This window comes from Protopterus annectens, chromosome 8.part0 (assembly GCF_019279795.1).
Source record: "Protopterus annectens isolate FY-2018-M chromosome 8.part0, PAN1.0, whole genome shotgun sequence".
Classification (NCBI taxonomy): Eukaryota; Metazoa; Chordata; order Ceratodontiformes; family Protopteridae; genus Protopterus; species Protopterus annectens.
In genome coordinates, this window is record NC_056741.1 from 1,328,348,386 (window position 1) to 1,328,365,070 (window position 16,685).

General features: G+C 40.7%; 1 protein-coding gene across 2 annotated transcripts in view; it reads left to right on the plus strand.

Annotated features, from left to right (window-relative positions):
• The window catches only part of C2CD2L (C2CD2 like), a 1,057,749-nt gene that overhangs the window by 940,408 nt on the left and 100,656 nt on the right, over positions 1 to 16,685 (plus strand). For both annotated transcript variants that reach the window (XM_044080867.1, XM_044080868.1), the window contains exons 12-13: positions 5,070 to 5,203; positions 5,312 to 5,594. In XM_044080867.1, coding sequence (XP_043936802.1) covers positions 5,070 to 5,203; positions 5,312 to 5,594 — 417 coding nt within the window. The remainder of the gene's footprint in view (positions 1 to 5,069; positions 5,204 to 5,311; positions 5,595 to 16,685) is intronic.

A 16,685-nucleotide genomic window follows, 5' to 3' on the forward strand; every position in this document is an offset into this window, starting at 1 on the left:
AGCCTCACCAGGGCCTTCATTCTCAAGCTAACCGCATAGTACCTCCAATTTCTATAGTGGCCAAGGACATTTCCTTTTCACAAGCAGTTATTCACATTTTGTCAGCACCACAGAGACAATTTACTTGGAAGAACTACCAAAATAAATGGAAACACTTTTCCATTTGGGCTATTAATCAAGAAATGGCTCTTTTTTATGACTTCTATATCAAATTGATTGCATTTTTCTTTCAATCCTTTATGGGGCTAGCAACAGCTGTTCTCCTATAAAGATTCAGTTGGCTTCCACCTCCAGTTATCATTCTGGTATTCAAAAACAATTATTGGCCTCACATAAGTTGTATAAAGCTATTTTGAAGGGACTATTTATATTACATTTTCCTGTAAAGGACCCTACTTCCCCCATGGGACCTTAATTTTGTCTTAGAAGCTTTAATAAAACACTCCTTTGAGACAACTTCTTTAGCGGACTTAATATTTTTGTCTTGGAAAACTCTTTTCTTAGCTGCTATAACCTCTGCCAGAAGTATATCTGAACTACATGTTTTGTCTTCTACTGCACCTTACTAATGACAGGGTCACCTTAAGAACAAACCAGGTAGCCTCACAGTCTAATTTGAGCCAACTGATTTATCTACTATTCTTTCTGAATCACTTGAATAAAAGAGAATATTTTCAGCACAGATTTGATGTCTGTAGACCACAGAATCAAATCTTTTAGTAAAGATTACCAGTTGTTCATTTCCTTTGCTTAAAACAAGATGGGGAAAAAAGATATCCAATCTATATGGCTATCTGACTGCATTATCATTGTTTACTTATCCAATAACAGTACTCTCTCTACCAAACCAAAAGTGTATTCAACTAGATCTGTGTCAGTTTCCATGGCCTTCTTTAGAAATTCTTAGGTGGAGGAAATTTGTACTGTGACAACATGGTCTATGTTTCATTCCTTCGCTAAGCATTATAAACTGGATGTGATTTCCGGATCCAGACATCACTTTGGAACTTCATTTCTAAAAGGTATCCTGTCAAGATGTCAGCCGAGAGGAAGGTAACTTGTAAGTGTGTCCCAGTAGATTGAACAGATGGATGATCTAGGATACAGAAGTTATGTACTTAGCACACCTGGCAAAGGAACCAAGGAACTGGGAGCAAATAACTAAAGAGAGAAAGGTAATAGACTGTGACGAGGCCAAGAAGATGTTTAAACTTCGTGCTAGAGACTGCCTTCCCCTAGCATGGATTGATATCAGAGAACAGACAAAGAGAAAAGGATGGGGAATCTTAAATGAAAGACCTGATTTGGTGGAGTCATTTGAATCGAGAACAGAAGCTGTTGTTAAAAAAGGATTTTTAGTAAAGTAAAACAAATATTGCATGATAACTATAAGAATCAATCAGAGAAAGTTGGAAAAGATTGGAAAGAGAGGGTGGAAAAGCAATTTACAAGAGAACAATGTGAGGACATAGGTATGCCCCCCCCCCCCCCCCCCCAGGTATGCAACAAAGTCCAGAGGGTTTAGATTCTTTGTTTACATAGGTATTTTTATACTCTGAGAAGACTTCAAAGATTTTTTTTCTCAGCTAGATAGCAAATGTTGGAGGCACGATGAGGAAGAAAGAAGTAACTGGGAAAGATATGTTTTAGGAGCATACCTCTCAGCTGCTCAGAATTTTGCAGAATGTACAATTTTTGTTTCATATTTTTGGCCTGTTCCTCATAAAATGTGTGGTTTTCTAGCAAATCACTGAGGATTGAAGACGTTAAATAATTACATAAATTTGAGTTTCAGACTGTACGTCCTTCAGAAAATGCATGCAAACTCAAATCATGTTATTTTTGCAACTTTATAAATTTATAAGAACAATATTTAAAATGTGTCCCTATTTTGAGTCTTTGTTCCCCCCATTGTTATTGGCTTTGTTCAGATTTTTTGCACTATGAGGTTGAGAGGTATGCCTGGAAGTGTAATGAACAGGCAGATTTAAACATTTCCTTACAGAGTACTGAGTGAGAAATATTGGATGAGCAAATGGCTGTAACTAAGGAAGTGATTTTTTGAGCTGGAACGCATGATGTGAATTACCTAGACAGAGTATGGCCTTATGTTTAATTCTGTTGGCTGCCAAAAAAGCAATTACTAGAAAATGGAAACAAAAGTTTAAACCAACTGCATTTGAAGTACTGAATATTATGAGAGATAAAAGAACTGGAAGAGGGACCTTTATTAAAGGGAAGGATCAAATTACATAGAAATAAATGGACATTGTGGAAGCAATACATGCAGAGTAATGTTCAGAAGGAGGAGGAGTGAGATTTAAGGAAAGGTAGGAATTCAGCAATTTATGTAATGGACTGATGATGTTTACAAAGAAAGGAAAGATATGTGATGTATAATGTTTGTAAGTAAAAAAAACATATTAATGTGTTTTGTTTTCTTTTCTGTTGTATGTTTACCTATATCTTATGTGATAATGTAATAAAGATGCTTAAAAGAAGAGGAGCTTGATGGTCAGGGTGGGGGTGTGGAATTTAAAAATGTGTCAGGGTAATATAAGATCAAGGCCAATGCATTTCTGAGAATATAATATATCTTCACAATGCCCACGTTGGCCCAGCTGTTTCGCTTTGGTAATGCTGTTGACCATGTCTGTGGATATGATAGTCCCCCAAGTGCTGGTTAACTCTGCCTGAGAAGAGGTATCTCATTTCTCAGCTCCGGTGGATGCCAACAGATGAATCAGCATCATGTGTGATTGAATGTATCCCTAAAGACTTCCGCTGCATAACCACTGCACTATACTACTCCCACTATCTTTTACTGTAGGCTGCCTTAAGGTGTCAGGACAATAACAAGCAGACCAAGGACTCAGGGTCTACATTTTGCAGAAACACATTACTCAAGTGAGGCTGCTGTTCTTAACAGAGACTTCAGAGTTAGTAGCATTAAGTTGTGCGAGTACATGAGCAAAGGCTTCTTTATATGCTTGTACCTTGCAAAAGAAATGTTCATTTTTTGACAATTGTTTCAGTTGGTTTGAATTTTTTAAACAATTGACACTTTGTGTTGATTTTACCCATGAAACCCTGCCATAAAGATAACTTTACTGCAGCTTTCTTAGCTTTTTTATGTTAGCATTTTTGGGGATTTATGTACAATGATTAGATCACAATTATTACAGAGTAACAAAAGGGAGAGCTTTTGTTTTTGCTTCTACAGCTACTCTATTTCCAAATGTCTTTTTAAAATCAGACCTATGTTTTAATGAAACAAGCTGAGATGGAAGGAGTCTGCCCAACAGACTTTAAACCCAAAAGGCAGAAATAACATGCACAACAGACAAGCGCTTCTTACCCTTAAATTAGCTCGTAAACAATCTGTATTGAGAGAAAGTGAAATAAGACTTTGTGTTGCTGTATTGTAAAAATGGAATCCTTTGCAGTGATTTTTTTTTTAAACTATATGACAGACTTTTCATTCTGCTGTACAGCAGGTAGAGTATCTTATGCTGGGTACACTTTGAGCTAAAATGACTTCTTTGAATGTAGAGTGTTAACAGATCCATGGATACTTCATTCATTCATGCAGCAGCAAACCTGTGGTTATCATGATTTGTCAGACAGAATTAATGCACCTCTTCTTTACACAGAAGTACATACATTAAGTTTGCTTAATGACTTCAGGAGGCACAACTCCTTTCTAGACTGCCCTTAGCATTCTAATTCCCCTCTCTCCCTACCTTTCCCGTGCTCTTTTTTTTTTCTCTTCTCTCATGCCCTCTTGAATGCCTCTGTAGATTCTCTCTCCACCATAATTTCTAGTAGTGCATTTCCATGGTCCTTTTAACTCACTTTGCGAAACAGTTCTTTTGGAATTTCAGGAAAAATACAGTATCTAGAATCTGCTGCTTGTGTCATCACCTGCCCCCCTCCCATCCTTCTGTTTCAGAATAACCCCTTCACATCCTAGCATGATGTTTGTGCACCAGTATCATATCCCCTGTCATTCTCATCTTGGGTGAGAAGAGCTACAGCTCCTCTAGCCTGTGGTGATATTGCTTCCCCTTGCAACCCAGGGATCTTTCTAGTAGTGTCCCTCTCGATCCTTTCTTTATATGGCTGCCAGAATAGCACATAGTACTCAAGGTGTGGACGTTGCCCGTTTTATTCTCAGTTAGAGCGTCTTCTGTGTGGTGACATGCGTGAACGGGCGTTCCTTTGTTGAAGGTTGTGCGTTAGGCCCGGCAAGCCAGCATGTAAAACTCTACTGCCAATCATTAGCGGACCGGAGTTCCGCTGTGGCGACCCCTAACCGGGAAAAGCCGAAAGACACAAACAAACAAACTCAAGGTGTGGTTTGACCATACCGTTGTGAAGTGGCAGCATTACCTCATTGTTTTTGGAATCTATTCCCATGAGAGTGTACCTCAGCATTCCATTTGCTGCTACCTCTGTCTTCTTAGTGAGCTCCCAGAAGTTCCTTCCAGGTGTGATCAGCACACCTAGATCTCATTCCTTCTCTGTCATTCTGCTCCCAGAGGTGATCCCATTCCTTTTCTGTTGCCACTTTGCTACCAGAGGTCCTTTCCAGGTGTGATCGGCACTCCCAGATGCCATCCCTTCTCTGTTGTCACCGTTTTCCCAGAGGCCATTCCCGGTGTGATCAGCACTCCCAAATCCCATTCTTTCTTTATCATCACTATGCTCCTTGAGGTCCTTTCCAGGAGTGGTCAGCACTCCCAGATGCCATTCCTTCTCTGTTGTCATCAGCTCCACTCCCTGCAGAGTTTTTGTGGCTTTGGTGCAACACTTGCATTAACTCTCAAAGTACAGAAGTTGTGCGTAACACTTGAAAGAAAGTAGATTCAGAAGATTTGTTTTAAAAATCAGGAAATGCATTTGTGAATGTTCAATAAGGGGAAAAGGAAATTACTGTCCAAACTATGACCTAATATCCACATTCCTTTTTTATCAGACGTCTGCTGTTTGCAAAAATGGCAAATGGTAAAACAAAGGGCATAAAAGTAAGCCAATGACATACTGTGTCTTTTCCTTCCATTTTGCAGCTGACAGTCACCTGTCTAATGGTTTGGATCCAGTTGCAGAAACAGCTATCAGGCAGCTGACAGATTCCACCAATAGGCCTGCAAAGAAGACCCCAACTAAACGTAGCACTCTGATCATATCAGCTGTATCCAAGGTAAGGTGTCTAATCTTTAATGAAATTATTTTTTCAACTACATTTTTTTGCATGGTGTTTTTAGAGGTTGTTAGTAATGTTTATGTAACTTTGTAATTTTTTTTTCAGGTGCCTGTTGGACAGGATGAAATGTCTCATGCGATAGGGTATGCTGCTGCCATGGATGATTCATTGAAAGTTGACTCCACAGCAAGTGGGGCACTTAGCAACTCTCAGAGCTTAGCAGAATCCCCACGATCTACAGAGTCCTCTGTTCGAGGCCAGCGAGTCAGTCAGGACCTGGATGACACCACTCGATCAGACACTTCTGAAAGGCCATCAGTAGATGATGTTGATTCAGAAACTGGGTCAACAGGAGCCCTCGAAACAAGAAGCTTGAAAGATCACAAAGGTTAGTATAGAAATAACCAAAGAAACTCAACAGTACAAAGATTAGTTTAGGATTTCTTGTTAAAGTACTGGTATGTGCAAAAACTGGAAAAAAATGTATTTTTTTATCTTTATATGACGTTCTACACAACCCACACCTGCCTGAAGTAGGGTAAGTACTCATTACTAATTTTATTTTTGTAAGCTTGACTGCCCTAGAGGGGCAGCATACATGCTGGTGAGATTTTGTTTCCTTGGCTATAATGTACAGTGAGGGTACAACTTATGATATTATGCCACCCTGCTGTAGCTTGTCAGATCCCAGTTCCAGTCACTTAGAATGGAAGACCTAAGAAATACTGCTAAGTCTGACAGTTCTCAGTCCTTGTCATTGAATGGGTTCCTGTGACTTTTACAAATGTGTTTCTTACTGATGTGTTATTTATTCTCTGAAAAAAGCTTCCAGAAATGTCCACAAATTGCCAAGATAACAGTTCATAGACTTTTGTGAGTTTCAGTTCCTGCCTAGTTTAGTCCTCCCGTCTTTTCTCCTTCCATCAGCCATACCATAGTTTCTGCCTTAGAAGATTCAGATAGTCAGCTATGCTTGACAAACACATCAAAAACGTCAATCTGCTTGGTTTGCTAGGAAAAATGTTTCCTCACTCTTAGCTTCTGAGCAGCTCTTTTATGTTAAGTAGTGTTTGCAAAATGCATACATCAGTGTATAGACTAATCTAAGCATTGCTGAAAATGGCACCCAGTAAAATATGCAATTTAAAATGCATAATGGCTGCTGACATGGTTGTCTTTACATAGTAATACTGCATGCACACGCATACACACAAATTATATATGTATGCATATTATATACATATATCCATTCATCCAGCCACAACCCCTTTTCCCATTTTTGCACATGGGGTCAGGGTGTTACTTCAGCAGTGACAATCAGGTAGTGCCAAGGTTCACATTCACACTCGTTCCTATGGCCAATTTAGAATGTCCAGTTCTCCTACTGCATCTCTTTGGAATTTGGGAGGAAACCGAAACACCTGGAAGGGACCCACGGAAACACAGGGAGGACATGCAGACTCCACACAGAAGGCACCTCAGCAGAGAATTGAACTGAAGAACCTCTTGCTGTGAGGGAACAACACTATCAGCTGTGCCACTCTCTATTACATATATGTATATAAGTATATGTTTATAATACATATATTTAAGTTTGTATACATATATATTTACATATACGCATGTGTGTATATGTATGAGTGCATATATATATATATAAATATAGATATATAGATAAATGTGTAAAATTGTACTTTAATTTAACTGAGTAATTGAACTGGTCCCAAAAGCAGGAGCATTTTCAATAGACTGCTGTCATCAGACAAATGACAAACATGCATAGTATATACAGAGTTACAATCACTTAAGCACATAATGCACTATGTAAACAAACCAGAATAAAGTAGTATATAAACAAGTCAGAATATAATTTTCATAAAGGAATAGACAATAAAGGTAGAAGACATTTTATAGTGAGTCATAATGTATGGTATTTTACAGTACAGTTACAAGTTTTTGTAAAAATAAAATTAAAAAGTGGAAATACTTTGGTAGTATTATTAGTGAGGGATATTCTTGCAAAAGGATTTGCATATCAGTAATCACTGCACAAATACATGAAGAAAGCATCATGCACAGCAGTAACAGCAAAAGAACATCCATTAACATTTCATTTGAAATCAGGATTTTTTTTGTTATAAATCGCGCTGCTGCAACATCAAAGTGCAGGCCACACACCTTGTCCGGTAATTGAATGCATGTCAAGAAGTCTGCATGAAAAAGGAGAGTCTGCAGTGAAGGAATGAATCAGCAAAAAGTATGTAAATGAGCCACTACTGTGATGTTTGCATAACTAAAGAAGCATAGTATATGAATTCTGATGAATAATGAACACAACTGTCTCATCACAAACGTAACAGCATACCTGTAAACCTGTCAGTTTTTAGAAGATGTGTGTGACTCAGCATCTTTCCCCACAATGTCTAGCCACCTTTACGTCCATACTGTACTAAGCAAACATAAATGCGATCGGCCGTTATATAGACAGATGTTAAGCAAAGCACAAAACAAAGTATAGGGTATTCACTTAATGTCCACGCCACTTAATGTTCTAGGGGATAAAACCTATCCCAGACATTAAGTAGTGCATACCTGTAATGGCAGGGGACCAGTAAAAGTCATAGCATAGGGTCCAAAATCATACCATGTAAAATATGCTTAGGCATAAATTCCCAACCCTGGAGTTTGAGGGCATGATTCGTAATTTTGCTTTTCTAGGCAGGCAGAACCTTTAAAATTAGGACCCTTTCAACAAGCCACAAGAATAGCATACAGTTAGATCCTGCTGAAAGTTCCAGCAGTTTAACTATAAGCCAGATTTCTACACCATTTAAAAAGTGTAAGTAAAATATATGCTGCATTCATGTAAGTAGATTGTCATCAGTTAAGCATATAGAAATGTACAGAATGTTCCTAAATTAATTAAATGATGTCCCTCTCCATATGTGCACCACATCTACCATGTAAGATTCTTCTGAGCACCTCTATGAGCATTACTTTTAGGCACGACTGGCAAACATTTCTCTTACTGCAGCAAAATACAAATGTTGCACAAACAAGGGTTATTAACAGCATCTGTTGCATACATGATTTCACATGTTTAAAAATATGGTAATTCTGGATCACTTTTAAGTATCAGGCAGTCAAGTGCAAATTGGGAAATCACTTCCATATATTACACAGTGGTGGTTGTGCTGAAGGTTAGCATTTTTTTAAAAAGCATGGTTTCATTCAGGCTTCACAACTGTCAAAATGTAAATGGTGTACCATTCCACTTAGTATGTGCAAAATATGCAAATGACCCACTGCCTTGAGGTACTCATGCATAACTCTCAACTTTTTACCGTGAGAGTCCAGGACAAAGACAAAAAACTATGAGGGGCAAACACTCAAAATCAAGGATAGATTGTAAATATTACTCTTACAAATTTAGAAAGTTGCTAGAATAAGTTTTGCAATATAATGCATTTACTGGAGGATATGACATGTGAAACTTGTGGGGTCATCCTTATTTTGTGACTGCAATTTGCAGTGATTTGCCTGAAAATCACAAATGAGTCAGTTATGAGGAAGAAACCGAAGGTATGAGGCAAAATCAGGGATATTAGCTGAGAAGTACGCTTACCTTACCTACAGATACACTTGACAAGGAAGCATTTCCTAGCAGCCCAGCATGGAGTAAGGTAGCAGTATCAGCAGAATGAATTCCTCTTGTATGTAAGGAGCAGGCAGATCACAAGTACTGAAAATAATACTTTGACAGCAGTATAGAGAAAGTTGTCAGAAAATGGTAGTCAGTGAACAGTCAGATCCAAATCTTTTATTTTTTGTACAACGGCAAGAAATTGTCAGAAAGCAAATACAAAAATTCCGAGAGCAATTATCCCAGCCTGCTTGCAGTCACTACAAATCTTTATTATCCTGCTGGCTCACACGACAATTTTTTCAATGCCATTCTTGAATTTCTTCATCTTATGTTATCCAGAAACAATTTGAGCATTCAAATTAAATTTTGTATCCTGTGCTAGTGGCAAGCTTTTTAAATTCATTAGGTTGTCGGTAACCATTTGACAACTATATCCTATACTACCAGTATGCTGTTTAAATTCACTGCTGTGCCACTAAACATTTGTTTAATATATCCTGTCCTACCACTACATTTTTTGAAGTTGTCACAGTTATGATAAAATTATTTGTGGCTGATCTGCTGTTGGTTCATGTAACTGAGATGAGCTCAAGGAACTCACTCTGTCATTGGCTTTAAAATTGAGCCAATGAAAGTGTGAAAATCAGCATAATTTGAAGTCTGGCTGCAAGAGCAGAGCTTGGGAGCTATGGGAAGGTGAAGTCACAGCCCTTCATCAAATGAGGATTTGAGTTTATCAGTAGCAGTGCAGGAAATATCAGTCAGTGGTAATGAAAGGAGTTTGCATTATGTCTGGACTTTCAAGGTGAATTACTGGGCATGACTTATGAGCAAAAAGTAATGAAGATGAATGAATATATGATAGGAAATAATAGGTTCCACATGATCGCTCACTGAGATATGAAAGCATTAGTGTCAGATGAGTGCAATCAGATGAACTGGGAAGGAATCCACTGGAGATTCCTTTTTGTGAACATAGTCAGAATTCAGTGGACAGGAATTAAAAAAAATGGAAACAGAATTAACTTGTTGAAAGTGTTCAGGGTTCTTCTGAAAGGTGCTTCAACAAAGTATTAGTTTAAGGGTGTACACACTTATGTAATCAGCTTATTGTACGTTTTTTTATTTTTATATTGTTTCCCCTAACAGATTTGTTTGTTTTTCAATTGAATTGTACAGGTTATAGGTCACATTAAAGGTGGGAAAAGTTTTGAAATGATTTATTGTGGTCTAATTTTTTTATATCACAAAAACCTGGCATTTTAACAGGGGCATGTACAGTTTTTATATCCACTGTGTGTTTATATAGTCAGGCTAAAAAAGCTTTACTAAAGCGATCTATACCCTCATAAGGGATGATATAATCAATTTCCAAGTTCCAGTTTCCACAGATGGCTGTGACTGCTATACTGGGGTATACATTGATGCCCTATATTAACATCTACATAAATGTATAAACACAGCCGTGCCTGATAGGTTAAAGCAAGATTATCAAGAAAAAACAAACCATCCCGGTGGATGTCTAGTATTAATATATTATACAATGAGCGAAAGAAGCTGCTGTCTAAAAATACAAAAGTGAGAACCCAGAACTGGAAGACCACCCTCCTTGGCCTAAACAAGCAAATAAGACAAGTCATAAAATCCTCAAGGAGCAACTATGAGAAAAATTTAGCAACCATAGTCAAGGATAACCATAAGGCTTTCTTCATCTATTTTCGCAACCTAAAAGGTAGGACTCAGATGTGTGCTGATCTAATTGTGGTTGGTATCATACACACTGACCCTGTGGAAATTGCAAATCTTCTGGCAGACAGGTTTGGCGAAAACTTTCTCTCCCCCCCCCCAAGCATACCACAAACTATATGTTTTCAACATCACCCTCCTCCCTGCATCTCCAAAGAGCAAGTTATCAATGCTCTCTCCAAGACTAAGAACACAGCCTCCATGGGACCAGATGGCATTCCAGGCTTTGTGCTTAATGTTGTGTAAACCACTTCTTAATAAATGAAGATATGATGAACCACAAACCCCAAACCTGTCACGGTGCAATTCTGTAGTATATTTAATAAAACAAATCAAAAAAACTTTTTTCTCTAGCGCCTCGGCTTGATTCACCTTTTGATCACATCCCCCCATTTTATACATATTAAACTACCCAATTACATAATTAAGCAATTAAAAATTAAACCAGTTCCCCATTAAAACACACATAACTGCTTTACAGCACACTTTTCCATAAACATTCTTGATTTAAACCCACAGGGTTCATTGTTTTAAACTTTAAAATCCCTCCAGAATCTACTCCAACCCTATCGCACCACCAGACCACTAAGATCCAGCAACAAAAATCACTTGCAGATCACTAAAGTCAATGACTCTGCTGGTGAAGCACTATTGTCTTGCGCCATAGCCAAATTATGGAACTCCCTCCCACCTACAATTACCTCCGTACCATCATGCACCCACTTCAAAACTTTACTAAAAGTGCACCTAAAACATGCTGGCTATGCCCTTGCAACTCCCAGTCTAATATCACCCACCCCATCTAACCACTACCTTTCTTTCCACCCCACTAACTACCTTGATTATAGCAAGCTCAGATGCTCATAAGCCTAGTACTTATTATACAGCAGGAACCTCTTATTGTAACATTTGTTAATGTCTGTTATGTACTTTGCAGATAAAGATTCTAGTTGTCTACTGATGTACTATGTTCTTCATCTGTAAATATGTTTGTAATTAATTGCTATGTTAAATTGTTAATCGCTGTGTAATCCAATGTAACTACTGTTTGTTTATTTTAACTGTGGAGCTTTTCTCCCCGAGCCTCCCCTGAAAATGGACCTACGTCCAGTCGGACACTCCCGGTCAACAACTGTAATTAAATAAATAAATAAATAAATAAAATAATTACAGCTTCCTTTTTTCTTAGTAAACATTTTACTTGTTGTTCACTCATATATAAATTCATCTCTACCTTATCTAAAACTGTTGCTTGCAACCCTAACAGGTTACCATTATGACATTTATTAAAGTGCACTGCTATAGGGCTTGATGTTCTTAAACAAGAACTAGCTACTCCACTAGGCACCCTATTCAACCACAGCCTGAGTACTTGCTTTGTCCCCACTGAATGGAAAATAGTGATTATCTCCCTCCTCAAGGGCAGTTCGGTAACAGACCCAGGTAACTATAGACCCATAAGTTTAACCAGCCTCATCTGTAAGGCAATGGAACGAATCCTCATGGATCTCATAAGTAAGGATATAGGTGACCTGCAAACCCTGGATCCTTCCCAGTTTGGTTTTATCAAGGGTAGGTCCTGCCTGCTAAGCCTGGTGGACTTCTTCAAGAATGTGACCAGAGCCATGGACGAAGGCAAAGCTGCGCATACAGCCTATCTTGACTTTGCCAAGGCCTTCGACATAATCCCACGTTTGGGCATCATTGACAAACTAACCCTGCTGAATATCAACTCCTATGTTGTCAGGTGGGTTGCAGACTGGCTCACAGATCGACAATACTCAGTCAAAGTGGGAGACTTTACCTCTACCAGCACACCTGTCAATAGTGTGGCCCACAAGGGTCAGTGTTGGGCCCCTTCTTTTTTGACATATACTTTTTAGAAGTCTGGGCCAAAACAGAGGGGCTGTGGCTAACTAAGTTTATGGATCTCTGCAAATTAGGTGCTGTCGTTAAATCCCCTAACGATATCAGCGTTCTTCAAAGGGGTTTACACAGACTAATAATTGGTGCCAAAGCCATGGTCTTAAACTAAATGCTAAAAAGTGCATCATCATTCCCTTCAGTAAAAACAATGTCCCTGCTGTTTATAAAATAAACAGTAATACTCTAAGTAGTGAGAGGCCTAGGAACACAAGTTGACTGTGACCTCAACTTTGACCACCATGTGTCTGCTGTGGTGCGGAAGGCATTCTGCGTCACTCACCCGATTAGCAAAGGCATCATCTCAAGAGCAAAAGAGGTTATAACGCTCCTGTAATTGTCCTTCATCAGGCCTATTATTAAATATAATGCTCCCTTTGGTATGTACTGTACCTGCACCTGCAGCAACTTGAGAGACCTCAGAGATTTCTAACTAAGAAAAGTCAGGGTCTCCAGCACATGTCTTATATGGACATATGAAGTCACTGTCACTGTACTGAGTAGCGTATAGTCTACTTAGAGGCAACTCATGTCTGGCTTACAGGGCTATCTCTGACCCAAATCTTATGAAAATGCTACACATCAGTAAGCCAAATGGGACTAGAGTCACCCGTTCCAGAGACTTCAGTCTAGCCTGATACATAAATAGGACCTGCTGAAGAGACAGATACATCTCTCAGGAGTTGCCATTCCTCTGGAATAGGCTTCCAATCCTTGTCAAGCAGAGCACCTCCATGACCCTGTTTAAGCACACTCTGGACGACTGGATGGGAAACCATACATTTCTGCTGAGGATTGCCCCTGCTTCTCTCCTGGACATGGGCAGTCCTTGCTAGAAAAATCTTGAGCATAGACGATATCTGTCATCTAGTATTATACTGGAGTGTAACGACTAGGCTTGTTAAGACCCTTAGGTCAGTAGCCTATTAATATCCTGTGATTGCAGAAGTGGCAGTATTATGAATTCTGCTCCAGGATTTGTGCTTCAGTATTTTTATAGCTGTAAATACCTGCTTAAAGTTGCATTTTAGTGCCTTTCTTTTTACTTTGCTACTTATTTTCTTTGTCTGCCCCAGTCCCCACTGAGGCATTAAGCTAAAATTTTCTGAAATTCTAAACGTAGGACTAGAGCTCCAATTTAAATTTTTTTTTCCCCAAAAAACCTTCCTGTCCTTCTCTTGTGGTTTTAAAAAGCCATGTCTCAGCTCCTGCCCCTTATGGTAATCTGACTTCCAAAGTCCCTCCCTCCCTCTCTAATTGCTGTTGTCTGTTGCCTAAACTGTCTAAGTATTTTCCCACCCATTGTTTCCCATATGTGCATAATACTAAGTGCCCAAACTGCAAACCAGTATTACACTTGAGTAAACGTTCTACAGATTGTCTCCAGATTATTTCATGAGAGTTTTCATCTGCTTGGCTCCCTTGCCATACTCGGGGGGGGGGGGTTAATCCTCCTGCTCTATCCTTAGCAGATAAGAGATTTATTTTATTGTTTTGCACTGTTGAATGCTACTGCTTTATTTTTGCTTATTTCTTGATTTTGCTTTTAAATCACTCTAAAAGGTCCCTAATACTTGAAATTGCTTTGCCAAGATAGTTTAAGTTTTTTGTAGCATTATACTCACAAGCAATCTTTCTTGGTGGTTTTACATTGAGAAGTTAGTGGTGGCCTGCACAAACAAAAATGGACAGAAAGTAAATGATGTAATGTGATCCTATTTCGCCTACATTCTGTACTGATGGGTTCGGAGCCGATCCTCGGCTCCGACTCGGCACGCTATACTATAGAACGAAGTCTCTTATTGGCTGAGCTATCCCACATCCCAGGATGCACCACCACTGCTTCCCCAGATCTCGTTTGCCGCTTTACAGCAAAGACGTGGTCTCGGACTTGGCTGAGCTAAGTGCTTATTTCTTAAAAAATTTCTGTCAGGAATTTTTGGCTAATCTACCCAAAAGCTGTTTTAACAGCTATCGTTGTGTGACTTGAGATTGAGTTATTTTTGTGGTAAAATTTGTCTTTAATTTGAGGGAAAGGATCCCGTTTAAGTTAGAGGGGCCTTGCCCTCATGCGTGATTGAAACTACTTAGTGTGAGTCTTGTTGTGGTATTGTATTCTAGTTGGTCAAGTAATCCCGTTTTCTGTTAGAGGGGTCTTGTCTTCAGTCACTTTTTTCTTAAGAAAAATTTGGTTAAAGTTTTTTTTTCTGTGTTAGTGATTGTGTGTCAACATGTCGAAAGAGCACAGACCATCTGGGTTCAAAAAATGCTCTAAATGCAGTTACAAAATGTCCATAACGGACGATCACTCTTTATGTGTTTATTGTTTAGGCCCTAAACATCTTCAGGAGTCATGCAGCGTTTGTCATGCTTTTTCCTCCCGGGTCCTCCAAGAGAGGAAAAACAAATTGATTTTAAAAGGGCTTATTTCCCCTTCTTTTGAGGAGGCTTTATCTTCTTCCTCTTCACCTTCTAAGAAAAAGAAATCGTCGGCTCCGACCAGCCCGTCGGAACCGGCTAAAAAGAAATCTCGGCAGGCTTCTCCATTGGCTCCACGGACTTCGGAGCCGAGGGCGGAACGGTCTGCCTCGATGTCTCCAGCCTCGACTCCTCTGGCTTCAGAGCCGACGGCTAGAGCTTCGAGAGGCGGGTCACCTTCATCGGCTCCACTGTCTTCGGAGCCGATGAGAGTTGCCCACTCAGACTCTTCCCCTTCGGCGCCGAAGTCCACTTCGGCTCCGAGGGAAATTGCAATGGTTGTGGAGTCTCCCTCGGCACCGATATTTATCGAGACTATTCGGAGCCGTTCCCCCAGTCCTTCGGAACCGGTGGAGAAGTCGACTCAAACTCGTTTGATCTCTTCTCGGTCTTCGAGAATGTCGGATTCGGACATAGACAGGGTACTTCAAAGGCTGTTTCAGTCTCCAGTCTTCCAAAAGTTGGTTTCGGCTCCAGCCCAGTCGGCTCTGGAGCCGGTGGCCCACCCTGTTGTCTTGGTTCCTCCTCCAACAGCCTCGGCACTGTTGGAGTCGGTGCTGGTGGAGCCGGTGGAGGTTTTCGGGTCGGCTCCGACCTTTACTCTAACCCCGCCCTTCGGGTCGGAGTTTGGTACACGGACCTCCTCGGTCGGCCCCGGGGGTGACGCTTCGGGACCGATGTTTTCGGTTCCGAGCCTCCCTCTCGGTGCGTCGGCTGCGGGAGTGCCGTCTACTGTTGTGGCTTCGGGGGTCGGACCTTCCCAGGACTCTGGGGGTCCCGCCTTCAGGGCCATGAGGAGTGCTTTGGCCAAATCTTCTTTGGCCACCTCCACCGTCTCACCGGCATCTTCCTTTGGCATGGAGACTGGTTCCTTTGTAGTCCCACTGTCTCAAGACAGCGGAGCCCTGGGGCCTGAGGTCACCCCCATCGGGGGTTCCCTCTTTCCTGAAGGTCCCTCCGAAGCGTCTTCGGAGGAACCTCCAAGGAAGAGACAGTGCAAGAGGAAGCACGTCGACTCCCCTGACGAGTCTCTCACCTCGGACACCGACCTCGATGATGCGGAGGGGTCCCCCAAGTTGTCCTCAGATGATGTCTCCTTTGCGGACATTTTGGAAATCCTGAAGCAATGAGGCGACTGGCAGTCCAAACCCCCTTCCGCTGAGGAGTCGGTATTCCTCAAGGCCTTCGGGGCTCAGCCCTCCACCTCCTGGGTGTCTCCGCCCTTCGATGAGCTTCTGGATTTGATCTCTTGAAGGGCGTGGGAACACCCAGATTCTGTGGAACCGGTGCCAGCTCGCCCCAATAAATTTCTTTCAGCCCCCCCCAAAAGGATTTTCTCTCCAAAGGTGTGGCTGTAGATGCCCTGGTGGTGGCATCTGCTACCCAACAAGATGTGGCAGAGGCTTCAACGTCTGTCCATCCTCCTAATAAAGAGTCCAGGAGCATGGATCGGTACGGGAAGCGCACCCTTACTTCAGCAACCTTTACTTTAAGGTCTCTGAATTATCGGACGCACTTCACCAGACTTCAGAGGGATCTGGTCAAAGAACTTTCAGATACCCTCTCTGGTAACTTACCTTAGCAGTTGGCCCAGACGGTTAGCTCTCAGCTGGCTACTTTGTCATCGTTATCGAACTTGTCCATGAGGCTCATTTCATATGCAGCCGAGGGGGTGAGCAGAGCGTC